Genomic DNA, 26096 nt, shown 5'->3' on the forward strand with positions numbered 1-26096 from the left:
CAGCACATTAAAAGGATTAACACCATCAAGTGGGATTTATCCTAAGGAGTGCAAGGATTTTCAAGATACGTAGAGCAATCAGTGTGATACACCACATTAACAAGTTGAAAAATAAAAACCATATGATCATCTCAATAGATGCAGAAAAAGCTTTCGACACAATTCAGTACCCACTTATGATAAAAACTCTCCAGAAAAGTGGGCAAAGAGGGAACCTACCTTGACATAATCAAGACCAACTATGACAAACCCATGGCAAGCATCATTCTCTATGGCGAAAAACTGAGAGCATTTCCTGTAAGATCAGAAATAAGACAAGGGTGTCAGTCCACTCTTGGCACTGTTATTCAACATAGTTTTGGAAGTCCTGGCTATGGCAGTCAGAGAAGAAAAAGAAAAGTAATCCAATTGGAAAAGAAGTAAAACGGTCACTCTCTGCAGAGGACATGATGCTATATATAGAAAACCCTAAGGAGGCCACCAGAAAAGTACTAGAGCCAATCAGTGAATTTAGTAAAGTTAAAGTTTAGTGACTCTGCGGGATATAAAATTAACACACAGAAACCTCTTGCATTCCTATACACTGGAAACAAAATATCAGAAAGAGAAATTAGGAAGACAATCCCATTTACCACTGTGACAAGAAGAATAAAATGACTGTGATTAGACCTACCTAAGAAGGCAAAAGACTCATACTCAGAAAACTATAAGATGATGATGAAGGAAATCAAATATGAAACAAAAGGATGGAGAGATTATATCATGTTCTTGGATTGGAAACATCATTATTATAAAAATGACTATACTACCCAAAGCAATCTACAAATTAAGTGCTGCTGCTGCTAAGTCACTTCAGTCATGTCCGACTCTGTGTGACCCCACAGATGGCAGCCCACCAGGCTCCCCCGTCCCTGGGATTCTCCAGGCAAGAACACTGGAGTGGGTTGCCATTTCCTTCTCCAGTGCATGAAAGTGAAAAGTGAAAGGGAAGTCGCTCAGTCGTGTCTCTATCAAATAACCAGTGGCTATACAGAAATTCCCATTGGCTATTTTCATATGGTAACATAAGTTTCCACATTACTCTCTGCATACATCTCACCCTCTCCTCCCCTCTCCTGATGTCCATAAGTCTATTTTCTATGGCTCAGGAAACTCAAACAGGAGCTCTGTATCAACCTAAAGGGGTGGGATGGGGAGGGAGATGGGAGAGAGGTTCAGAAGGGAGGGGATATATGTTTACCTATGGCTGATTCATGTTGAAGTTTGACAGAAAACAACAAAATTCTGTAAAGCAATTATCCTTCAATTATAAAATAAATAAATTATATAAAAAAAATAACCACTGGCACTTTTCACAGAATTAGAACAAAAAAGTTTAGTTTGTGTGGAAACAAAAACTAAAGTAGCCAAAGTAATGTTGATAAAGATAAAAAGAGCTGGAGAATTTAGGCTCCCTGACTTCAGGCTATACTACAAAGCTACAGTAATCAAGACAGTATGGCACTGGCATCGGAGAAGGCGATGGCACCCCACTCCAGTGTTCTTACCTGGAAAATCCCATGGATGGAGGAGCCTGGTAGGCTGCAGTGCATGGGGTCGCAAAGAGTTGGACACGACTGAGTGACTTCGCTTTCACTTTTCACTTTCCTGCATTGGAGAAGGAAATGGCAACCCACTCCAGCGTTCTTGCCTGGAGAATCCCAGGGACGGGGGAGCCTGGTGGGCTGCCGTCTGTGGGGTCGCAGAGTCGGACACAACTGAAGCGACTTAGCAGCAGCAGCAGGCACTGGCACAAAAACAGAAATACAGATCAGTGTAACAGGACAGCATGCCCAGTGATAAACCCACACACAGCCAGCTAATCTATGACAAGGGAGTCAAGAATATACAACGGAGAAAAGACAGCCTCTTCAATACGAAGTGCTGGGAAAACCACACAGCTACATGTAAGAAATGAAATTAGAACACTACCTAACACCATACACAAACATAACTCAAAATGGATTAAAGACCTAAATGTAAGACCAGACACTCTAAAACCCTTAGAGAGTTTTATGCTGCCTATGCTTTACAGGCAGAACACTCTTTGACATAAATCCCAGCAAGGTCCTTTTTGACCCACCTCCTGGAGTAATGAAAATAAAAACAAAAATGAACTAAGAGGCACTAATTAAACTTAACAGGCTTTACACAGCCAAGAAAACCATAAACATGACTTAAAAGACAATGCTCGGAATGGGAGAAGATATTTCCAAACAAAGGATTAATCTCCAAACTATACAAGCAGTTAGTTCATGTAGTTCAATAGCAAAAAATAACAAACATCCTAGTCAAAAAAAAAAAAAAAAAATGGGCGGAAGACCTAAACAGATATTTCTTCAAAGAAGACATACAGATAGCCAACAAACACGGAAAAGATGCTCAACATTGCTCATTATGAGAGAAATGGAAATCAAAACTACAGTGAGGTACCACCTCACGCCGGTCAGAATGGCCTCATCAAAAAGTCTACAGACAGTACATGCTGGAGAAGATATGAAGAAAAGGGAACCCTCTTGTAAATGTAAATTCCTCTTGGGAAGGTAAATTGATACAGCCACTGTGGAGAGCAGTATGGGGGTTCTTTAAAAAAAATAAATAAAATGGTCATATGACCCAGAAGTCCCACCACTGGGCATATACCTTGAGAAAACCATAATTCAAAAGACCACATGTACCTCAGTGTTCATTGCAGCATTGTTTACAATGGCCAAGACATGGAAGCGACCTAAATGCCCACTGACAGATGACTGGATAAGGAAGATGCGGAACATACATACAGTGGAATGTTACTCAGCCATAAAAAGAGCAAAGTTGGGTCATTTGTCGTGATGCAGATGAGCCTAGAGTCTGTCACCCAGAGTGAAGTAAGTCAGAGAAAAACAATATTGTACGTTAATGCATATCCATGGAACCTAAAAATAAATGGCACTGATGAATTACTGCAGGACAGGAACAGACTCACACACCTAGAGGACAGAAGTCGGGACAGTGGAGGAAGGAGGACAGGACGGGCTGAGAGAGGAGCATTGACAGACATTCTCGACCGGGCGCGGAATCGCTGCTGGGAGCCTGCTGCGCAGCCCAGGGAGCTCCGCTCAGCGCTCTGCGGTGCCAGAGAGGGCTGGGGTGGGCGCTGGGCAGAGGCCTCAGAGGGAGGGGATAGCGTATACACGCAGCCGAGTCTCGTGGTTGTGCAGCAGAAACTAACACATCGTAAAGCAAATACAGTCCAATTTTTAAAAATCAAGATTGAATTATATTTCTGTACTATAATTTACTAAGCAATGATTTTGAACATCTAGATTATAAGAATGAAATAATGATTATTTCATTGTGATTGTCTTTTTAAAAGCAGATTTTTTTTTTCCAAAAGAATAAGCTGAGATCACTGTACAACCATGGACAGCAATAAACTATAATCTATCTGGTGAAATAAGTTCCAGAATCCATTACTTTATCCTGCCCATTATCTAATTTATGTAAGATAAAAGTAAATCCTACTGATGCAAATTAGGACAATAAAATAAGGATACGATAATGTCTCCTATAGCAGTATCACATCTTAGCACCTCTCTGACATCATACACGAACAAAATGTCATTATGCAGCAGCATTTTCCATAGATATTGTCTTGAGTACATAGTCTGAAAAGAATATGGCCTGAAACCAGAGTAGGCCGGCCCAGCAATGTAACTTCCCACGATTTTTCAAGATAAAACCCTAAATCTCTATCTAGATAGCATCTGTCTCTCTAACAGTTTCCCTCAGCTCCCCTTTTTTGCACTATAAAATGAACCATGGCAAACTCCTGGAATATTAACTCCCTTGTTATCTGACCCGTGGAGGCACTCTGGTTTTGCTTATAGAGTTAACCTCTTTCTAATATTCTATTCACATTTAACATGCACTTGTTTGTCTTACTCATTAGTCTGAAAGCTCCTTGAGTTCAGAGACCATGTCTTTTCTATCTCTTTATTCACAAAGAGCACTGTTTGCATGGTACAGATAAGACATTCAATAGTTATTGTCCTTGAAGGAATAAATATATAAATACTACAAAATCTGCCTGCAATGCAGGAGCCCCTGGTTCGATTCCTGGCTTGGGAAGATCCCCTGGAGAAGGGAAGGGCTACCCACTCCAGTTTTCTTGGGCTCCCCTGGTGGCTCAGACAGTAAAAGAATCTGCCTGCAATGCGGGAGGCCTGGATTTGATCCCTGGGTTGGGAAGATCCCCTGGAGAAGGGAAGGGCTACCCTCTCCAGTTTTCTTGCCTGGAGACTTACATGGACAGAGGAGCCTGGCGGGCTCTAGTCCATGGGGCTGCAAAGAGTCAGACAGGACTGAGTGACTTTCACTTTCACATCAAAAGTTCAGTCTTACTGATATTCTGAAAAATCTGCAGTTTTGACTGTCCTTTTAATGACCTTACCATTCTGGAAAGATCAGAATTTATATAAATCTTCTACTTGAATATACTTAACTTCCAATGACCTGGTGACTCTTCTTATCTGTTTCAGATGACCTGTTCTATAGTATTGAATGTCTTGAGTGCCTGCAGCGCAGTGATCGGTCTGCTTTTACTATGTCTTGAATTTTTAATCTTTGGTTTAGCTAAAAAATCTGTTTGGCCACATGTAAGTACCGGGTTTCTATGAGAATTTCATCACAAATTTACAATTACATTCTAAATCCTTTAGTGATTTACCAGAGTATGCACTTTGCAAGATGTGGAGGTGGCCTTCGTCAGTAGCGCACTCTTCTGCGCATGCACCGGCCTTCGTCAGTAGCGCACTTTTCTGCGCATGCACCTGCTCTCAGCACAGCTCGGACTGTGGCCTGTATTCCTGCACCTGCTGTTGCCATTAGTCACTGAGTCGTGCCTGACTCTCTTGTGCCCTGTGGACGGTAGCCTCGCCGTGCTGCTCTGTCCGTGGGATTCCCCAGGCAAGAATACTTGAGTGGGTTGCCATTTTCTTCTCCAGGGGATCATCCCAATCCAGGGATTGAACCTGCATCTCCTGAACTGGCGAGTAGATAATTTACCACTCGCCACCAGGATATACCACATTCCTAAACCTCAGATGCCCCAAAACCACGAGTGACCACATGGAATGTCTCATAAACGTTAATAGATATATTTCGAGTGACTTACCATTATATTGAATTCCAGCCCCACCTTGTAACCAAGATAGTTTTATGATAGGTAGGTCAGTTCCTCTCAGTTACCTGCATCTCTGAGGCCAACTTTCTCAGGCCTTAGAAGATCAAGGTGATTATAGCAAGATTTGATCTTGAGTGAAGGAAATAATATCCTATGTACTTGTAATATCCGAGAATTTACGTTCACTATCGGGCTGTATATATTTTGTCAATATAGTCTGTCGACAGAATAAAGCTAAGCCCTGTGGATGCAAGCAGCCTGGAACACAGGTGTACTCGGCCCTCTGTGCACATGGCTGTGGACATTCTTGCATTGCCTGCTCCGTGTCTGTCTGTCAGCAGGTCTCTGTGAGTCTGTTTAAGTATGTTTGTGTTTGCAGTTCAGTATCCGTGTATGTCCGTTTCGATGCATGTGGGACGCTGGGCAGACATACATGCTCTTATCTGTATAGGTTTGTTGCTACACAGAGGAGAAACTAAGAGGGGAAAGAAGATGGAAGTCAGTCCTAAGCAAGTTGTGTAGGAACTGAAGCCTTCTCTGTAGGTTCCCTCTTCTGCTCTATCCCATCTACCCAGGCCTTGACAGAGGCTGAAACAGCGGGGCCTTCAACCAAGACCTAGAAACCAACTTTTCTGAATAGAGCCCATTGGATATTGCCTGTTTTTTCAGCATGCTCTGGCACCCCACTCCAGTACTCTTGCCTGGAAAATCCCATAGACGGAGGAGCCTGGTAGGCTGCAGTCCATGGGGTCGCTAAGAGTCGGACATGACTGAGCGACTTCACTTTCACTTTTCACTTTCACACACTGGAGGAGGAAATGGCACCCCACTCCAGTGTTCTTGCCTGGAGAATCCCAGGAACGGGGGAGCCTAGTGGGCTTCTGTCTGTGGGGTCGCACAGAGTCGGACACGACTGAAGTGACTTAGCAGTAGCAGCTCCTTACTTCAAAATCCCAAACTGTTGAGTAATTAACTAGTTCCAAAACTTATGTTAGTTTGCGTTTTGCTGAATTTTTCTTATTTCTACGTAATGAAAATGGCTACAGTAATTGGGATAGCAGACTTCTTCAGGGAATGGTTTATGTCTGATTCACTTTAAGAAACAACTCTAAGAAATGTTAAACTACTTGCTAAGGGCCACAGGGCTGGTCCCTTGCTGAACTTGTCAGGATGGCCATCCTGATGAACTAATCAGGGTGGCTTAAATTCCAAATTATTTTACTACACGAAACTGACCCTTAAGAGAAATCAATTAAATGGCACATCAAAGAACTGTCTTATTGGTGTACAGGATGTTAATATTTTATGATGCTTACCCTGAAGGAAAACTTAAAGTGAAATTGTAAATAAATGTAAACCTCTGCATATTGCTTCAGATTATTTTTACATAATAAGAATGTTCATTTTACTGGATTGGAATACAATCACAACCTTAACTGTTTCATTTTTCAAATTCATCTCTTGACCCTCCATTGTTCATATTAGCAATAAATCTGAGATCTTGTTGAGGTCCAATCCCAGTTTATTCTCTCAATTTATTCAAGAACATTGGGAGCCTTAAGTTCAATACTGACTCTATACCTCTAGTTGATACATCCTGGAACATCTTAGGAGTCCCCCAGCATACCTGTAATTTCCACTGTCATGGCTTCAGTTCAGTTCAGTCACTCAGTTGTGTCCGACTCTTTGCAGCTCCATGGACTGAAGCACGCCAGGCTTCCCTGTCCATCATCAACTCCCGGAGCTTGCTCAAACTCATGTCCATCGAGTCGGTGATGCCATCCAGCCATCTCATCCTCTGTCATCCCCTTCTCCTCCTGCCTTCAATCTTTCCCACCATCAGGGACTTTTCCAATGAGTCAGCTCTTCACATCAAGTAGCCAAAATATTATAGCTTCAGCTTCAACATCAGTGCTTCCAATGACCATTCAGGACTGATTTGCTTTAGGATCAACTGGTTGGATCTCCTTGCTGTCCAAGGAACTCTTAAGAGTCTTCTCCAACACCACAGTTCTTCAGCACTCAGCTTTCTTTATAGTCCAACTCTCACATCCATACACGACTACTGGAAAAGCCATACCTTCGACTATATGGACCTTTATCAATAAAGTAATGTCTCTGCTTTTCAATATGCTGTCTAGTTTGTCATAGGTTTTCTTCCTAGGAGCAAGTGTCTTTAAATTTCATGGTTGCAGTCACCAACTGCAGTGATTTTAGAGCCCAAGAAAATGAAATCTGTCACTGTTTCCATTATTTCCCCATCTGTTTGCCATGAAGTGATGGGACCAGAAGCCGTGAGTCTTAGTTTTTTGAATGTTGAGTTTTAAGCCAGCTTTTTCACTCTCCTCTTTCACTTTCATCAAGATGCCCTTTAGTTCTTCTTCACTTTCTGCTATAAGGATGGTGTTATCTGCATATCTGAGGTTATTAATATTTCTCCTAGCAATCTTGATTCCAGCTTGTGCTTCATCCAGCCCAGCATTTCGCATGATGTATTCTGAATATAAGTTAAATAAGGAGGGTGACAATATCAGCCTTGAATATTGTCCTTTCCTGATTTGGAACCAGTTTGTTGTCCCACGTCTGGTTCTAACTGTTGCATCTTGACCTGCCTACAGATTTCTCAGGAGGCAGGTAAGGTGGTCTGGTATTCCCATCTCTTCAAGGATTTTCCACAGTTTGTTGTGATCCACAGAGTCAAAGGCTTTAGCATAGTCAATGAAGAAGAAGTAGATGTTCTTCTGGAACTCTCTTGCTTTTTCTATGATCCAACAGATGTTGGCAATTTGACCTCTGATTCCTCTGCCTTTTCTAAATCCAGGTTGAACATCTGGAAGTCCTCAGTTCACGTACTGTAGAAACCTAGTTTTGAGAATGTTGAGCATTACTTTGCTAGTGTGTGAGATGAGTGCAGTTGTGCAGTAGTTTGAACAGTTTTTGGCATTGCCTTTCTTTGGGATTGGAATGAAAACTGACGTTTTCCAGTCCTGTGGCCACTGCTGAGTTTTCCAAATTTGCTGGCATATTGAGTGCAGCATTTTCACAGCATCCTCTTTCAAGATATGAAAGAGCTCAGCTGGAATTCCATCACCTCCACTCACTTTGTAGTGATGTTTCCTAAGGTCTGCTTGACTTCACATTCCAGGATGTCTGGCTCTAGGTGAGTGATCACACCATCGTGGTTATCTGTGTCATGAAGATCTGTTTTGTACGGTTCTTCTGTGTATTCTTGCCAGCTCTTCTTAATCTCTTCTGCTTCTGTTAGGTCCATACCATTTCTGTTCTTTATTGTGCCCATCTTTGCATGAAATGTTCCTTGGTATCTCTTTCTTGAAAAGATATCTAGTCTTTCCCATTCTATCGTTTTCCTCTATTTCTTTGCACTGATCACTGAGGGAAGCTTTCTTATCTCTCCTTGCTATTCTTTAGAACTCTGCATTCAAATGGGTATATCTTTCCTTTTCCCCTTTCCTTTTCACATCTCTTCTTTCCTCAGCTATTTGTAAGGCCTCCTCAGACAGCCATTTTGCCTTTTATACTATATTTCTTTTTCTTGGGGGTGGCCTTGATCTCTGTCTCCTGTACAATGTCACAAACCTCTGTCCATAGTTCTTCAGGCACTCTATCAGATCTAATCCCTTGAATCTATTTCTCACTTCCACTGTATAATTGTAAGGGATTTGATTTAGGTCATACCTGAATGATCTAGTGGTTTTCGCTACCTTCTTCAACTGAAGTCTGAATTTGGCAATAAGGAGTTCATGATCTGAGCCACAGTCAGCTCCCGGTCTTGTTTTTGCTGACTGTATAGAGCTTCTCCATCTTCGACTGCAGAGAATATAATCACTCTGATTTCCGTATCGCCCATCTGGTGATGTCCATGTGCAGAGTCTTGTCTTGTGTTGTTGGACGATGGTGTTTGCTGAGACCAGTGTGTTGTGTTGGCAAAACTCTCTTAGTCTTTGCCCTGCTTCATTTTGTTCTCCAAGGTCAAACTTGCCTGTTACTCCAGGGATCTCTTGACTTCCTAGTTTTGCATTCCAGTCCCCTATGATGAAAATGACATCTTTTCTTGGTTATAGTTCTAGAAGATCTTGTAGGTCTTCATAGAACTGTTCAACTTCAGCTTCTTCAGCTTTACTGGTTGGGGCATAGGCTTGGATTATTGTGATATTGAATGGTTTGCCTTGGAAACAAACAGAGATCATTCTGTCATTTTTGAGATTGCACCCAAGTACTGCATTTTGGACTCTTTTGTTGACTGTGAGGGCTACTCCATTTCTTCTAAGGGATTCTGGCCCACAGTAGTGGATATAATGGTCATCTGAGTAAATTCGCCCGTTCTGGTCCGTTTGAGTTCGCTGATTCCTAGAATGTCAGTGTTCACTCTTGCCATCTTCTGTTTGACCACTTCCAATTTACCTTCATCTGAAGTCATGGGTTCAGATACTATTAAATGGTGTCAGTATTGAAAACTCATCCCCATAACCCATGGTGGCCTTGTCACAAGGGTCCTTCAGGTTTTGGTTTTCAGAATTACAGATTCTGTATTCTTGTTTCCAACCCAAATACCTTGCAAGGATATGGGTCTGTTCCGCCTACCCCCAACACCTAAGTCCTTGTGTTGAGCCTAAGTCACCAATCCAAACCTCCTCTTCCTTCACTGTCACTTCCTTCTTATGACCCTTTTCTAACGACAGGCCTGATTTTAAACATCTCTCCATTAAATAAATTCTGTAACACTGAACCCAAATGTCTCAATTCCATCTTCTTCAGAAGTCCATTAGCCTCAATGAAAATGTACTGATAATATACCCAATAACAGAGGAAAACACAATGATTCTTATTATTCATTTGGTGAAATCTGTCACCTTAAAATCACCCTCAATAGTTATCAGTTATCATCAATATATATGTATATATGTTCAGTTCAGCTGCTCGGTCGTGTCCGACTCTGCAACCCCCGCACCCCATGGACTGCAGCACGCCAGGCCTCCCTGTCCATCACCAACTCCCAGAGCCTGCCCAAACTCATGTCCATTGAGTCGGTGATGCCGTCCAACCATCTCATCCTCTGTCGTGTCCTTCTCCTCCCACCTTCAATCTTTTCCAGCATCAGGGTCTTTTCTAGTGAGTCAGCTCTTTGCATCAGGTGGCCAAAGTATTGGGGTTTCAGCTTCAACATCAGTCCTTCCAGTGAACACCCAGGACTGATTTCCTTTAGGATGGACTGGTTGGATCTCCTTACAGTCCAAGGGACTCTCAAGAGTCTTCTCCAACACCACAGTTCAAAAGCATCAATTCTTCTGCACTCAGCTTTCTTTATAGTCCAACTCTCACATCCATACATGACCACTGGGAAAACCATAGCCGTGACTAGACGTGTGTACATGTAACCATGTATTGATGTGGTATACGTGGTATACTGTATATCCCAATTACTGTAAAATCATTTTCATTATAGAAATAAGAAAAATTCATCAAAGTGGAAGCTAATATATGCTGTGGAACTAGTTAATTAACTAGTAACCATAGTATGGTATATATATGTATCCGTATGTATATGTAACCATATATAATTATATGTAATTTTATATATATATATATAAAACCATAGTGGTTGAGGGTGCGAGAATATAATGAACAGTTTTTCTTTCTCTTTTTCATCTTCCTGAAATTTTATTATACTTTTATTTTTTTAAGTGCTAACATGTAAAGAAATCTAAGAATGACATTTTCTTTTTGAAAACAGAGAGCTGGTAAAATCCTTTCAAACTATTTGTTCCTATTCACCCTTTTGGAGCTGTGTGTGACATCGACCTTGATCAACTGGTTGTACAAAGCGAAATACAGCAGATGACGAAGACGTGGTAGGCATCTCATTTCTCCCCTGGTGAATCAGAAAGTGTTGTCTTCTGCTGTGAATCCTGTTTGAAGAACTAAGGTTTTGATCAGAATTAACTGTAAACGGTGTCATCTCTAAGCTGCAATTATAGGTAACTGAATACACTCGGCCCTAACTGCTGTTTACTACATGGGTTTCTATGCAAATATAGATAACCTTCTGTAGCAAAGGTGTTTTATATTACAGGATATTTTAATATTCACATCTCATAAAAGAATAAGATAAAAGATACATGATTTTCTGGCTCAGGTCTGTTTAATTCAATAGATAGTCCTCTGAAAAACAACAACAACAAAAAAAAACTTTATAAAGATTGTTATCAGGCATAGGGATATTCAAATGCTGAAGCTCGTAACTTTACTTCTCAAAATTTTAGAGCAGTTGAATCTTAAAGCTCAGGACCTTTAGTATTTTCAGTGGTTCAGAAAACAAGATTTGGGGGTGTTAACTGGGAAGTTGGAAAAGATAATAAAACTCTTAAATAAAGCTATGTTCTTACTTCTTCCATACCTACTACTTTACATCTAAAGGGCAAACTTTACCTCCAGTTGACATCACCATCACAGAATCAGAGAACTTTCATGGAAGATGCATCTGCCCTTTCCTCCCAGTGGCCATAGCACAGGTCCAGGCTCAAGGATCAACGGAATCCTAAGAACAACTCAGAAGTACAAAGTTAACATTAAAAACACAGCAATTCGTCCATGTGTTCTACAACAGAGACATAGAGAGATTTAGGAAATAACAAGAAAGAATTGAATGGCTAGGACCTGGAATCTTGGAGTTGAAAGAAGGAACAAGAGAGTTGAGAAAAAAAAGAGGAAAGCAGATCCTAGTCTCAAATATTTCTGGTTCTAGGACATCATGGATACTCGGGTGAGAACACTGATACCTAGTTAATACTTTCCTCTACTTCAAGCATCAGTTGAGAATAGACATTGCTAACTAAATACGGAAGCACAAATATCTGAGATCAAGTCAGCCACTGTTCTGATAGGATAATGGAAAGGAGAACAAAATGCCCAAATAATGTGAAGAAATGAAGGAAAAGCCAAGGAAACCTTAGGTCTAAGCTATGAAGCAGTGGGAATAACAGAGGTAAATCTCCAAGCTAAAAGTTATACCCAACACTATTGATTTTTTTTTCTCAAGCAAAAGTGTCACTGTATGGTAAGTACAATGGTAGAAATTATAGAATGTAAGAATATGGGGAAACTTCCCCAAATGACGTCCTTTTGAGGATCTCAAAAACTAGCAATCAGAAGGAAAATTTTATATAAAATTTACTGAAAGGCAGCCAGTGATCAAGAGGTATTAGGCTTTCAAAACCTGAATTTCTCTGGAGCAACACCCAACTCACATATGCTTAAAAGGAAATGCCTTTTGCAGTACAAGTGGAGATGCAGCCCTTGAGTATCAAGAGAAACTGTAAAATCCAAGGCAAAATTTTTTTCTGATGATTCCTTCTCTACTTCTAGTTAATTTTATCAGACTGATTCAAAATAAAGATTATTTAAGCAAGGCAATCTGCAGATTAAGATTGTACACAGAACATCATGGAATGGTAAGTGCATTCGTGAAGCTAAAATACAATCTCTGTGGCGGTGAGTGGTGGGAAATGGGGGTCAAGAAGTTAGATTGGGCTGAATTATTTCAGAAATAAATGTTGTGCTATATGATCAGGGTCTCGTGAAAAGAGAAAAAAAAAACATGAACATGTGAGAAGTATAGTTTTCTACTCAAATAGATAAAGTGATACATAAGCAACACTGTGCTAAATAGTAATGTAATCTAGTCTGAGTAGACAAATTATGTTCTTAATATTTGCAAATGATGTGAACGACAGAGGCTTAGTCTCCAAAATTTACAAACAGCTCACGTGGCTCAATACCATACAAACAACACAGTCGAAACGTGGGAAGAAGCCCTAAATAGACATTTCTCCAAAGAAGACGAACAGGTAGCCAAGAAGCACACGAAAAGATGTTCAAAACCACTAGTTTTTAGAGAAATGCAAATCAAAACTACAATGAGATACCACTTCCCACCAGTCAGAATGGCCACCATCAAAAAATCTACGAACAGTAAGTGCTGGAGAGGGTGTGGAGAAATGAGAGCCCCACTGCGCTGCTGGTGGGAACGTAACTGGCTCAGCCACCGTGGAGAGCAATGTGCAGGCTCCTCAAAAACTACAACTAGAGCTGCGTAAGGCGCAGCACCGCCACGCTCGGGCATACAGCCACAGAAAACCGAGTGTGCGTGCCACCCAGCGATCGCTGCAGCACTGCTTACAATAGCAAGACGTGGAAGCAACCTAGATGTCCGTCAGCAGAGAAATGGGTAAAGAAAACGTGGTCCACGCATACAGCGAAATATTATTCAGCCATGCAAAATGAAACAGTGCCATTTGTAGTAACATGGACGGGCCTAGAGATTATCATACTACATGAAGTAAGTCAGACAGAGAAAGAAAAATATATCACTTACGCATGGGATCTAAGCAATGGATACAAATGAACTGGTCTATGAAACAGAGACAGACCCATAGCCTCAGAGGGTGAATTTATGGTTCCAGGAGCGGGTGTGGGTAGAAGGGACAGACCAGGAGTTTGGATTGATATATCCACACGGCTGTATTTAAAACAGACAACCAACATGGACCCACTGCACAGCACAGGAAAACTTGCTCAGTATTCTTCAGTAACCTAAGTGGGAAAAGAATTTGAAAAATAATGAAAAACATTTTAAAATTTAAGAACATTCATAATTTTAAAAAAGAAAAATATATGTTCTTATAGGATCAATCTGTATTTTGGAATCTGTCTCTCTGCACTGCATGGTCTTTGGCTTTCAGCCTAGAGATGCAAAAGGGAAGGAAGGAAAGGAAGAGAGGGAGGGAGGGAAGGAAGGAAACCAAAAAATATGGCATTCTTTTAAAATCTCAGTGTTGAGAGTATTCCAGTTAGCGCGCTTTCCAAATTTCTACCCCCAATTCTGTAGTTCTTTATTTTAGAGTATATTAACTATCAATTTACTAACACCTAACTTGCCTCAGGTGCACGGCAGAGAGGACCCTTTACCTACACATTAAAGAGCCATCATGACCTCAGTCGAGGAGGGAAATGTAGTGGCGAATGAAGAACTTCATTTTATTCAAGAGGCTGGTGGGAAAATACATTTTAATTAAATTCATCTCAGTATTTCCTTTCCCCCATTAATAAAAGCTTAAACTGGTAAGTGTGGCTGTTTTTTCTGTGTGGAGAGGTGCTGGGTAGCACATTTTTTAATCCGTTCATCTGTCGTTGGACACTCAGACAACCCAAGTCTTGGCTGTTTTTCACATAATTATCTGGTACTCTTTGGCTGTTTACTCAGGAGCAGAATTGCTGGGTCACGTGGACCTTCCATACCGCTTTTCACAGTTGCCGCAGCAGCCTACATTCCCGCCTGCTAAGTCGCTTCAGTCGTATCCGACTCTGTGCGACCCCATAGATGGCAGCCCACCAGGCTCCCCCATCCCTGGGATTCTCCAGGCGAGAGTACTGGAGTGCTAAGTCGCTTCAGTCGTATCCGACTCTGTGCGACCCCATAGATGGCAGCCCACCAGGCTCCCCCATCCCTGGGATTCTCCAGGCGAGAGTACTGGAGTGGGGTGCCATTTCCTTCTCCAGTGCATGAAAGTGAAAAGTGAAAGTGAAATCGCTCAGTCGTGTCAGACTCTTAGCGACCCCATGGGCTGCAGCCCACCAGACTTCTCCTTCCATGGGATTTTCCAGGCGAGAGTACTGGAGTGGGGTGCCATTTCCTTCTCCAGTGCATGAAAGTGAAAAGTGAAAGTGAAGTCGCTCAGTCGTGTCTGACCCTCAGCGACCCCGTGGACTGCAGCCTACCAGGCTCCTCCATCCATGGGATTTTCCAGGCGAGAGTACTGGAGTGGGTGCCATTGCCTTCTCTGACATTCCCACCAACAGTGCACGAAACACTTGTGGTCATTTTTGGTAACAGCCATTCTAACAGGTGTGAATGATAGCTCATTATGGTTTTGATTATTATCAGGCTTTATTTCCCTGATGATCAGTGATGTTGAGCCGCTTTTAATGTGCCTTTACCAAGCTTTTAATTAGATTTTGGGGGCTTTTTATTGTTCCATTTAAGAATTCTTTACATATTCCCAATACAAGTCCCTTATTGGATCTGAGCGTGTTAGTCTCTCAGTCTCGTCCGGCTCTTTGTGACCCCATGGAAAGCAGCCCTCCAGGCCTCTCTGTCCATGGAATTCTCCAGCCAAGAACACAGGAGTGGGAAGCCATTCCCTTCTCCAGGGGATCTTCCCAACCCAGGGGTCGAACCCCAGTCTTCGACATTGCAGGCAGATTCTTCACTGTCTGAGCCACCAGGGGAGCTTGTGCTATTCGATGTATGATTTGCAGATATTTTCTTCTGTTATGTGAGTTATCGTTTCACTTTCCTGCTGGTTTCCTTTGCTACACAAAAAGTTTTTAATTGGATGAAGTCCAATTTATATTTTTCTTTTGTCACTTCTGAGTTTGGTATCATATCTAATAAGTTGTTGATCAATTCAGGGTCATGAATCTTAACATTTTTTTGGCATTTTGGAATTTCAACTCTTCATTTATGTCCTTAACCGATTCTGTGTTAACTTTTCATGTGTTGTGAGGTAGGGATCTAAATTCATTCTTTGCATGTAAATGTTCGGCTACCCCAGCACCATTTTTTGAAAAGCCTCTCCTTTCCCTATTGAGTTGCCTAAGTAGCCTTGTCAAAACCCATAGAATGAGCTGTGATCGCCCCCCACCCAGTTACACTCCGAATGAGCTGTGATCGTCCCCCTCCAGGTACCTGTGACCTGTGACCCTCCAGGTACCAGGTACCTGTGACCACCCCCCCCAGGTACACTCCGAATGAGCTGTGATTGTCCCCCCAGGTACACTCCGAATGAGCTGTGATTGTCCCCCCAGGTACACTCCGAATGAGCTGTGACCATCCCCCCCAGGTACACTCTGAATGAGCTGTGACCATCCCCCCCAGTTACACTCCGAATGAGCTGTGACCGCCCCCCCCAGTTACACTCCGAATGAGCTGTGATCGTCCCCCCAGGTACACTCCGAATGAGCTGTGACCATCCCCCCCAGGTACACTCTGAATGAGCTGTGACCATCCCCCCCAGTTACACTCCGAATGAGCTGTGACCACCCCCCCCAGTTACACTCCAAATGAGCTGTGATCGCCCCCACCCCGAGGTACACTCCGAATGAGCTGTGATCGCCCCCCCCAGGTACACTCCGAATGAGCTGTGATCGCCCCCCCCCCAGTTACACTTCGAATGAGCTGTGATTGTCCCCCCAGGTACACTCTGAATGAGCTGTGACCGCCCCCCCCAGTTACACTCCGAATGAGCTGTGATCTTCCCCGCAGGTACACTCCGAATGAGCTGTGATCGCCACCACCCCCCCCCCAGGTACACTCCAAATGAGCTGTGATCGCCACCCCCCCAGGTACACTCCGAATGAGCTGTGATCGCCCCCCCCCAGTTACACTTTGAATGAGCTGTGATTGTCCCCCCAGGTACACTCTGAATGAGCTGTGACCATCCCCCCCAGGTACACTCCGAATGAGCTGTGACCGCCCCCCCCAGGTACACTCCGAATGAGCTGTGACCGCCCCCCAGGGACACTCCGAATGAGCTGTGATCTTCCCCGCAGGTACACTCCGAATGAGCTGTGATCGCCCCCCCCCAGGTACACTCCGAATGAGCTGTGACCGCCCCCCAGGTACACTCCGAATGAGCTGTGATCTTCCCCGCAGGTACACTCCGAATGAGCTGTGATCGCCCCCCCTCCCAGGTACACTCCGAATGAGCTGTGACCGCCCCCCCCCAGGTACACTCCGAATGAGCTGTGACCGCCCCCACCCCGAGGTACACTTGGAATGAGCTGTGATTGTCCCCCCAGGTACACTCTGAATGAGCTGTGACCATCCCCCCCAGTTACACTCCGAATGAGCTGTGATAGCCCCCCCAGGTACACTCCGAATGAGCTGTGATCGTCCCCCCAGGTACACTCTGAATGAGCCGTGACCGCCCCCCAGGGACTCTCCTTAAAGTCTTCCATCGGGACTTGGTTGATCTTCATGTTGTGTTAGCATCAGGTGTGCGGCAAAGTGACTCAGTCATACGTGTACACACGTCGTGTGATTTTTGACCACCTGTATTTCTGCTTTGGAGAAATCCCTATTTAGATCTTCTGCCTATTTTTGATTGGGTTTTTTAAATGTATATATCAATAGATGAATTGCATGAGCTGTTTGTATATTTTGGAGGTTAATCCCTTGTTGGTTTCTTTACTTGCAAATATTCTCTCCCATTCTGTGGGTTATCTTTTCACTTTGTTTATGGTTTCCTTTGCTGTGCAAAAGCTTCTAAGTGTAGTCATTTTATTTATTTTTATCTTTATTTTCATTACTCTAGGAATATTCTCCCTCTTAATTATTGCTTTACAAAATTATCTTTAAAATCATATAAGAGAAGAAGTTATGAACAAAAATATATTTATACTGACTTTATTTATCTAATAACCTTTATAAATGATTTTTATTTCCTCAAATGGAGTTAATTTCATGTCTAGAATTTTTTTTCTGCACGAAGTACTCTCTCTAATTTTTATTCTAAGGCAGATCTGCTAGCAATAAATTCTGTTTTTATGTGTGTAGGAATGTCTAATTTCCCCAGTTTCTAAGGGCTGTTTTTACTTTTGCTGGATATAAAATTCATTTTTATATTCCCTTTCCTTCAGCACTTTGAAGATATTATTCCATTATCTTCTGATCCCCACAGTTTGTGATGAGAGCAGCTATTTAATCTCATTTTGGATCTCTTGCACACAACTTGCTTTTCTCTTCCTGTTTTCTAGATTCTTTCTTTGATGTAGATGACTTTCGCTATGTTGAATCTGATGTGTCTAGATATGAATCTCCTTGAGTTACTGTACTTGGAATTTGTTGAGATTCTTGGCTTAATGTTTTTCATCACAGTTTGGAGACTTTGGCTACCGTCTTCCCAGCTCTTCTGCATGCCCCTCTCTCTCTGCCTTCTCACTTCCCCCCTGTGCTTGTACTGGTGTTCCGGGCGGTGCCCCGAAGAGCACCGAGATGCTGCTCATTCTTCATTCTTTTTATTTCTCTTCACCACCCTATATCCTCTCAGTTAGCCTAGCTTGAAGATTTCTAATTCTTTCTTCCAGCAGGTCAGATCTGCTATTGAGCCCCCTCTTGTGAATTTTTCATTGCAGTCATTGTACTTTTCAACTCCAGAGTTTCTATTTGGTTCTATTTTTATAATTTTAGTCTCCTACTGACATTCTTCTCTACTTCTTGTACATTTCCTTTTATTCTTCTTCTTTTTTTGGCTCTTTGAATATATCCCTAATAGCTGATTTAAAGTCTTTGTTAGACTTGTTGTCTGAACTTCCTCAGGAATACTTTTGGCTAATGCCTTTTTTCCTATGTATGGGCTATATTTTCCTAATTTGTTGTATGTCTCATAATTTTTTTGTTGTTTAAAATTGAACATTCTGAATAATAAGGCAACTTTGAAAGCCAGATCCTGAGAGTTTTCACTAGATCTCTAAAATTTCTTGTCTCTGTTTGTTTACTGGCTTGCCTGGGCTAGTTGTAAAGTCTGTACCCTTCCTCATGTGACAACACTGATGTCCCTGCCTGATTACCTTGGCGGTCAGCTAATGGCTGGAATGAGACATACTTAAGTGGCTTGAACCTACAAGTTTTCCACCCATTGCTGAAGGGATGTGTAAGTGTGCCGGTTCATTCCTTCAAGATTTTGAGAGTTTAAAACTCTGCCTTAGCCTGCACTTTCTGCTCACACAGAGCCTCAGGGTCAGCCAGAAATTAGGGCTTTCCCAGCTCTTTCCTTGGCACACACACACCCTGAACGTGTGTGAGGCTGACTGATTTCAAGGGATACGTCAGAACTCTACAGGGCACTTGTGAACACATGATTCCCTAAATTTTCACTGTAGATTTTTTGTCCAGCATCATTTTTGTTAATATTGCTACTGGTATTGCTTCCTCAGTAACCTGGCAGCTGGTATTCTTAAAAAGCCTCCTACTGGTATTCCACAGATACCTTGGATTAGGGCTTTGTCACTGAACGCGGTCTGAGTAGAACCACATTAAGATAATCCCTGTGGTTAGGGCTTTTCCAAGGAGCTGCCATGCTGGTGAAACAGTGACAGTTCTCTGGCAGAAAGGCTTTGGGGGAGTTTAACTCTGTTTTCCCCCCTCCAGTGACGAGCGAGCTAGGCTGCTGGTTTTCACAGCTACCGTTCTCCTGAGGCAGTGGTTTCAAAGGCTACCAGGAAGGAGGTAGTCTTTAAGAAACTACTGTTTTATTAGGTTTAATAATGATACTGTTTAAAAGAAACAAGAACTCTTTACAGTGTGTTTCAGAACACATACTGAACTATTTAAAGGTGAAATGATGTATTGCCCAGTCCAGAAAAATATGAAGAAGGGGACGATTGATAGAACAAGGCCGCCAAGGGTCATCGTTGAGGCTGAGGGATGACTCCATGGGATCCACAGTCCTTTTCCTGCATGTGTGAAATGGTCCACGATAAAATGTTAAACATAAAACTTTCAAATGCACCTCATCCCACTCACAGGTAAAGCCTAAGCCCAGGAAGGCCCGTGTGACCCGCCGCGGCTCCTCGCTCCCTGCTCCAGCCTCGCCTGCTCCTGCGCCCCGCAGACGCCCTGCCTCGCCTGGCGCTGGCGCCTCCTCCCGCGGCCGGCGAGATCCTGTGCCCAGACGCTCCGGGTCTTGGATCAAAAGCCCTCCGGAGGAACGACCTTCCTGCCTGCCCGTTTACATGTGCGCGCGCGCGCGTACCTGACTGTATAAAGGCGGTGGAATATGTAAAACCTTCCCTCTTCAAAGCTCTGTCGCGTGGGCCAGTGCGGTTTCAGCACTGCTGTCGTCTCCGCCCCACAAAAGAATCAACAGGACCGACCGCCGTCAGCGGACCTCATTCGAATCATGCCAAACGCGCGGCCTCGGGCAGGCACTCCCGGGCGCCACAGCCCCGCGCCGCCGACCCTCAGGTGCGGGGCGCGCGCGCGGGCCGGGCCGTTGGCGACGGTGTGAGCACGCGGCCCGTGCCCTCCGCGCGTGCCCCGGTCCGTGAGGCTGCCCGCCCGCCGCCGCAGCCTCGGCCTGGAGCCCGGGCCCGCTGGAGTCCGCGGCGGCCCTCGCGCGGCGCCCCCCGCAGCCGGGCGCAGCGGGGCCGCAACCGCAGAGCTGGGCCGGGAGGGGGATGGGGAAGCTGCGCCCCCGGGTACCGGCTGCCAGGCCCGCGGGCACAGCCTGCAGCGTCGCGCCGCTGTGGGCCTGCGTGGGAGTTTCGGGACCCTTGGTCGGTGGGTGGCTGATGCTGGGAATAAACTTACACGGCTGGGGGATGGGGTGGGGTGGGATGGGGTGGGGGTCGGGATGGGGGATGGGGGTGGGGGGTGGAGGATGGGGGTGGGGGGTGGAGGATGGGGGTGGGGGTGGAGGATGGGGGTGGGGGTCGGGGGTGGGGGTCGGGGGTGGGGGTGGGGGGTGGAGGATGGGGGTGGGGGGGTGGAGGATGGGGGTGGGGGTGGAGGATGGGGGTGGGGGTCGGGGGTGGGGGTCGGGGGTGGGGGTCGGGGTGGGGCGGGCCAGGATGTTCCCAGTAACCCCACGGCCAGAGTGCTTCCCAAACCACGTACAGTTGGGAAGAACCCAAGTATTCATTTGCTGCTTTTTGTTTATTCCTTTCAATATCCCCTCTTCAAAGCGTGTTTTCGGTAACTCAACCATTTTACACACACAGCATCCTCAAAGATACAGGCAAGTTGGCTACTGTACAGAATACAGTCTCGTGACCTGGGGATCCCAGGGTCACGGAGCAAGGAGTGGCAACAGTGACTCTTGCTTCCCACCTTTCGACCGCACTCCCATGTTTTCTGTGGTTTTAGGAGATGGGTGTTCGGTTTTGCAATCAAAAATACATGAACAGAAACTCATATTCTTGAGGATAGGAATGGTTGATTTCCAAACACAGCAAGGTAAGAGTGCTCTCTGACTGTGCTCTCTCTTAGCTGAGTTCATAAGCCTTGTTTGGGAGGATCCTTTTTGTTTTTTTTAATTGGAGGATAATTGCTTTACAATGTTTGTTTCTGCTGAAAACGGGAATCAGATACAAGTGTGTGTATATATATACACACATATATATACACGTACGTATATATCCCCCCGCTCCTGAGCCGCCCCACCCCACCCACACCCACCCCTGTAGGTGGTCACAGAGCACCAGGCTGGGCTTCCTATGTTATACAGCAGCTTCCCACTAGCTATGTAAATGGGCCACAGAGAATTGAAACGTGGTTCTTCTGGAAATTACTTATTGCAAATCAGCTGACCTGCCCATAGACGTTCAGTTTGACACTAGATATAAAAACCAAAGTTTGTTTCCTCTGCCCCAGGCTCTTGGTACATGCTGTATGTCCTAGTCAGCCTGTTCTTTTTTTCTTGAATCCACTTGCTCCAGAGAATGGCTGTACTTGTCTTTGTGGTAATCTCCTGGGACGCCCAAACTTAATTCAATAAATGCCAGAGAAACTACACTGTAAGGGTGACCTTCCCAAACATAGGTTACATGACTGGCGTAAACAAATCTATCTACTTGTGGTAACGGATTAACAGACAGAATTTTATTTTGTCAGGTTGATTTACCAAGCAATTATCAAATTCCAACAATTTACAAATACATTGCTAAAGCCAGACACTGCAGCCTGTGTGAAGCTTCGCAGCAGCAAAGATGTATACAGGAAGATGCTTAAAGATGTGAGTGTAATAATATTTGGTAGTGAAAATGTCCACGGTCAGGAACGGACGGGGTGCCGCGCAGGGAGAAGACAGCGGAGGTCAGGTCGTACCCTGCCCTCCACAGCGGAAAGAGCCCCCAGCCTGAGGGAGCCAGGACCCACTGATCTTAAGTGAGCGATTTCCACATTTGATCCCCAGTTTAGAAACGTCATTGTGGTCATAGGCCAGAGACTGGATTTAAGGCTTTAGGTTTCTCCCCTGCGGTCGCTGGGTTATTGTTTTGTATTTTCCTCTTCTTCAGTGAGTTGTAACTGGGGGTGTACCCAGTTTGGGCCATCAGACAGTTGGGGGTCGTGAAGCTGCGCTGTTGCAACGAAGCACCTTGCTGGAGTCGTAGGGCAGACGCGGGCGGGGGCCTCCGGCTCCCGGCCTCGTGGGGTCACAAGCGTGGCAGCGCCGCTGTCGCGCTGGGTGTATGGTCCACAGACAGCTTTCCGTGACTTGATGACTGTGGGCGCGCACTGGGGTTGCTGCTGTGGTAACCTGGGGGTAAATTCATGATGGCAGATACTGAATTCAAGGGAATGATTTTAAATAATTACATGAAATAATCAATGAACTTGTTCCTAACAAGATAGAGAACAGATATCGAAAAAAGTATCCCAAACTGTAACAGGGGAGTGGGCTCTCACACTCTAGTAACCGGAGGAAGGTTGAAGGGAAATAGGAAAGAACACTTAACTATGAATTCATTTTGATTTTCAAGTATGTGCCAGTTCCTAGTATTTGCCTCTCAAACCAACTCTGTGGGATCAGAAAACGAATTCTCAGAAATATTTGAGTAGGATTTGGGTCAATTAGTAATTGACATAAGGGCTTCCCGGCTGGCTCAGTGGTAAAGAATCGGCCTGCCAATACAGGGGACACGGGTTCAATCCCGGGGTTGAGACAATCCCTTTGAGTAGGGGATCCCACTACTATTCAAATAGCAAGCCACTCCAGTACTCTTACCTGGAAAATTGTGTGGACAGAGGAGCCTGGCAGGCTACAATCCATGGGATCGCGAAGAGTTGGACGAAGCTGAGCCCTGAGCACCGTGGCTGCCATGAGCGAGATCCGAGCCAAACACCTGTTGCTTGTCCCACAATGATATGTTCCGTTTTCTCTGTTTCTCACGCCTTTGGTGCATCTATTTAATAATTCATCCTTGAGAATTGATGGGTGATGTAAATTGGAAGAGAAATAAATGTAAGTAAAGATTTTGAAATCAAGAACCTAGGTATCGAGTTAGCTACTGACAAAAGATTGAGGAAAAAAATCTAAACCAGGGAGAGAATGAAGATCCATCAGATTTTGGATAACCAAAAAGTGAATTCTCAAAGTCATAGGATGATAGCTATAGGAAAGACAAAGCACAGATGAGTTCTCAAAGTCATAGGATGATAGCCATAGGAAAGACAAAGCACAGATGAGTTCTCAAAGTCATAGGATGATAGCCATAGGAAAGACAAAGCACAGATCAAAGTTACTTTGATTGCAAGTGACAGAAAACACCCATGTTAGCTTAAGCAAAGCAAAGCAAACTGTATTTTAAGGCCATGTATATGTCATCCAGCACCCAAGAGCAAACAGGCCTCTAAGTTTCAGGAAAGGGTTGGAATTAACAAGTTGAAAGTCATCAGTTTTCTTGTTCTTTTTCCTCATTTCTGATTCTTCTGGATATCCTTTCAGCCCATATAGTAGAACATGTCAGTGCTCTCTAAGAGTTTATATATTCTTATCAAGAGACAATCCCAGATTAAATTGTATGTTTAGAACAAACTAACTTTGTTCTAAATATACAATTCCTGGGAAAGAGGCACTGGTGGATGCGATTGGAGGCAGATTCCGCCGCCCCCTCCAATCAGATGTGATCAGGGAACAGTTCCTGCAGATGTGGAGGATGAACCTGTGGTGAGTGGACCATATACCCCCAAAGGCGTCAGTCATTCGTGGCTGCCACCACTTTTGAACATCTTTTCTTTTTTATTGGTTGCTACATTGTGAAAGCTGTCTTTCCGAAAGCTGAATCGAAAAAGTAAATAAATCAGTCCCGCTGCCTCCCCTGTAGTGAGAGTCAAGGCATGTGACTGAGGTTCTTCCAATCACCTCTCATGCCCTGAAACCTAATTTGGAAGAGAAAAACAAAAGCTGCTCTACACTGGGCACCAGTTCCGCTTGCACAGATGATGGCCCAGGGAGCAGGGAAGATCTGACTCTGCAGCAGAGTCCTGCGGAGAGGTTTAACGAGGGTATTAGTCTCCTTGGTCTAGGTTGGTGCTTTGGCTTTGGGCCCTGCTCTACTACTTTATCCTCCCGATGATCTTCTGAGCTCACTAGTGCCTAATACCCTATCTTGCTTAAGCCAGTCAGATTAAATTCTGTTGTCTGCATCTAAGAATCCTAAGGACTCTTAAAGTGTCTTTAAGGTTGGTGAAAAGTGGATAAAGTCTAACAGGACAATTAAAACTTTTTAGCTTTGTCCAAGAGAGCATATTAATAAGTTGATTTTTAGTTATTATCTCAGGGAGTTATTTAATTGTGAAAAATTAGAGAAAGCAAGAATAAATTTCTCAGTGACTTTAAAGTGGCTTATACGAGAAAATAATTATTGTTATTTTTTTTTACATTTTCTTCTAGAATTAGATTTCATTCATTCTCTCTAACGCCTATGTTACGTTTTGGATAAGATGCCACCAGACCACCTTGTGTTGAAAAAAGAAACCAGAATGTTGGGGGTAAGGACTAAATGCTACTTGAGTGGATAAATGATCGTGATGTTGCAAGTTCCAACTATTTTTAAAAAGAGACAGTGACTCCTCTGTCTCAGCTACCCAATGGAAGTGAGTTGATGGAATGAGTTGCAGCAATCATACCTCTGATTTTCTCTTGTCTATCTATCTATGTGTGCTTATAAAGAGTTTGAAGTAAATCTGAGACTGTGGGTCCTAGAGGAGATGATGAGGTCAGGGGTTATAGTCAAGAGATAAGCTGGACCACAGGGCTTTGTGGACACAGATCGCCTCACAGCTCTGTGTTCTTGACATACTCCTTGTACATTCATTTCGGGGAAGATGAATTTCTAGGCCACTCTGTCCACTCCTTTGTCCCAACAGAACCTAGCATGCTCTGTCTTTCTTCATCACACCCCCTAATTGCTGGGGCCTTGAGTCAGATCAGAAACCAGGGCTGTAAGATGATACATCACACCTCAGGAAAGCGTCTAAGATCACTGGGGCTGGGATCTTAAGATTCAGCAGGTCTGGTTTTGAGTGGGCCCCCACACCCCGGCATAGTGCAAGTCAGAACTGCTACCAGAAGGAAAGCATTGTCCCATTAACTGGCTGAAGGGCGTGGGGATGGTAGAAACATATCAGAGGAAAGAACTGGAACTGAGAATGGTGCATGCAACATCAAACAGGCAAGAGGAAGGAGAGGCAGGAGGGCCTAGGAGCCTCAGCTCTTCTCTCAGGGCCCGAGGGCCTCCGGCCAGCGTCCTTCTGATGTGGGCTGTGAATAAGTCCCTTGACACCTTCATTTGCCTGAAAACAACCACACTCGTACATATCACTAACAACTCTCGTGATTGACCCCTGAGCTGCAGACAGAGATTCCAAGTGCTTTGACGGCTGCCACCTTCCTCCACCCCCTTGGATCCTCCCCAGTATTTGATAATTTCTAAGGCCAAGTAAGAATAGTAGTGGAGAGCCCTATGATTCAGAAACAGGGCAACTACACCTCCCCAAGCCCTTCCTAGCACCCAAATTGTAACTTTCTTGGCATTTTATGTCTGGGTACTTGCTTGTGATATTCTTTTCTTGTAGGCTGTCCAAGTAATGATTGGCCTGATCAACGGTGCTCTGGGACGTATCTGGCTACTTTTTTATACCAGACAATTTGAAGAACTTTCCGTAGAGTATAAGCCTATAGCCTTGCTATCAGGATACCCATTTTGGACATTCTTGTTTGTAAGTAAATAATCTCACTGGTGAGCATTCATTCATTTCTTGAAGATACTCAGTGACTGCTTCTGTGGCCAGGCAATACGAGAGAGATACCAT

General features: G+C 44.1%; 1 protein-coding gene and 2 long non-coding RNA genes across 20 annotated transcripts in view; 2 read left to right on the plus strand and 1 right to left on the minus strand.

Moving 5' to 3' along the window:
• Window positions 1-14362, plus strand: part of LOC109569233 (uncharacterized) — a 35383-nt gene extending 21021 nt beyond the window's left edge. The window contains exons 5-7 of one of the 2 annotated variants that reach the window (XR_011560606.1): window positions 4560-4676; window positions 10956-11199; window positions 14164-14362. This is a non-coding gene — a long non-coding RNA (uncharacterized lncRNA). The remainder of the gene's footprint in view (window positions 1-4559; window positions 4677-10955; window positions 11200-14163) is intronic. The other variant, XR_002182320.2, reaches the window with a different exon arrangement.
• Window positions 11055-20416, minus strand: LOC139176112 (uncharacterized). The gene is made up of 3 exons (XR_011560607.1): window positions 20035-20416; window positions 11651-13813; window positions 11055-11142 (listed from the first exon to the last, which is right to left on the minus strand). It is a non-coding gene; the product is annotated as an uncharacterized lncRNA (long non-coding RNA).
• LOC109568748 (uncharacterized) overlaps window positions 19824-26096 on the plus strand; it is a 31521-nt gene continuing 25248 nt past the window's right edge. For 12 of the 17 annotated variants that reach the window (XR_011560604.1, XR_011560605.1, XM_070767523.1 and 9 more), the window contains exons 1-4: window positions 20860-21236; window positions 21894-22014; window positions 24676-24773; window positions 25860-26003. Coding sequence is in view for 6 of the 17 variants with exons in the window: in XM_070767536.1 (XP_070623637.1) it covers window positions 24726-24773; window positions 25860-26003 (192 nt within the window). In the remaining 11 variants the exon portion in view is untranslated. Of the gene's footprint in view, window positions 20017-20422; window positions 20562-20859; window positions 21237-21893; window positions 22015-24675; window positions 24879-25859; window positions 26004-26096 lie in introns of those variants that run through there. The other 5 variants (XM_070767531.1, XM_070767535.1, XM_070767524.1 and 2 more) reach the window with 4 other exon arrangements.

This window comes from Bos indicus, chromosome 15 (assembly GCF_029378745.1).
Source record: "Bos indicus isolate NIAB-ARS_2022 breed Sahiwal x Tharparkar chromosome 15, NIAB-ARS_B.indTharparkar_mat_pri_1.0, whole genome shotgun sequence".
Taxonomy (NCBI): Eukaryota; Metazoa; Chordata; class Mammalia; order Artiodactyla; family Bovidae; genus Bos; species Bos indicus.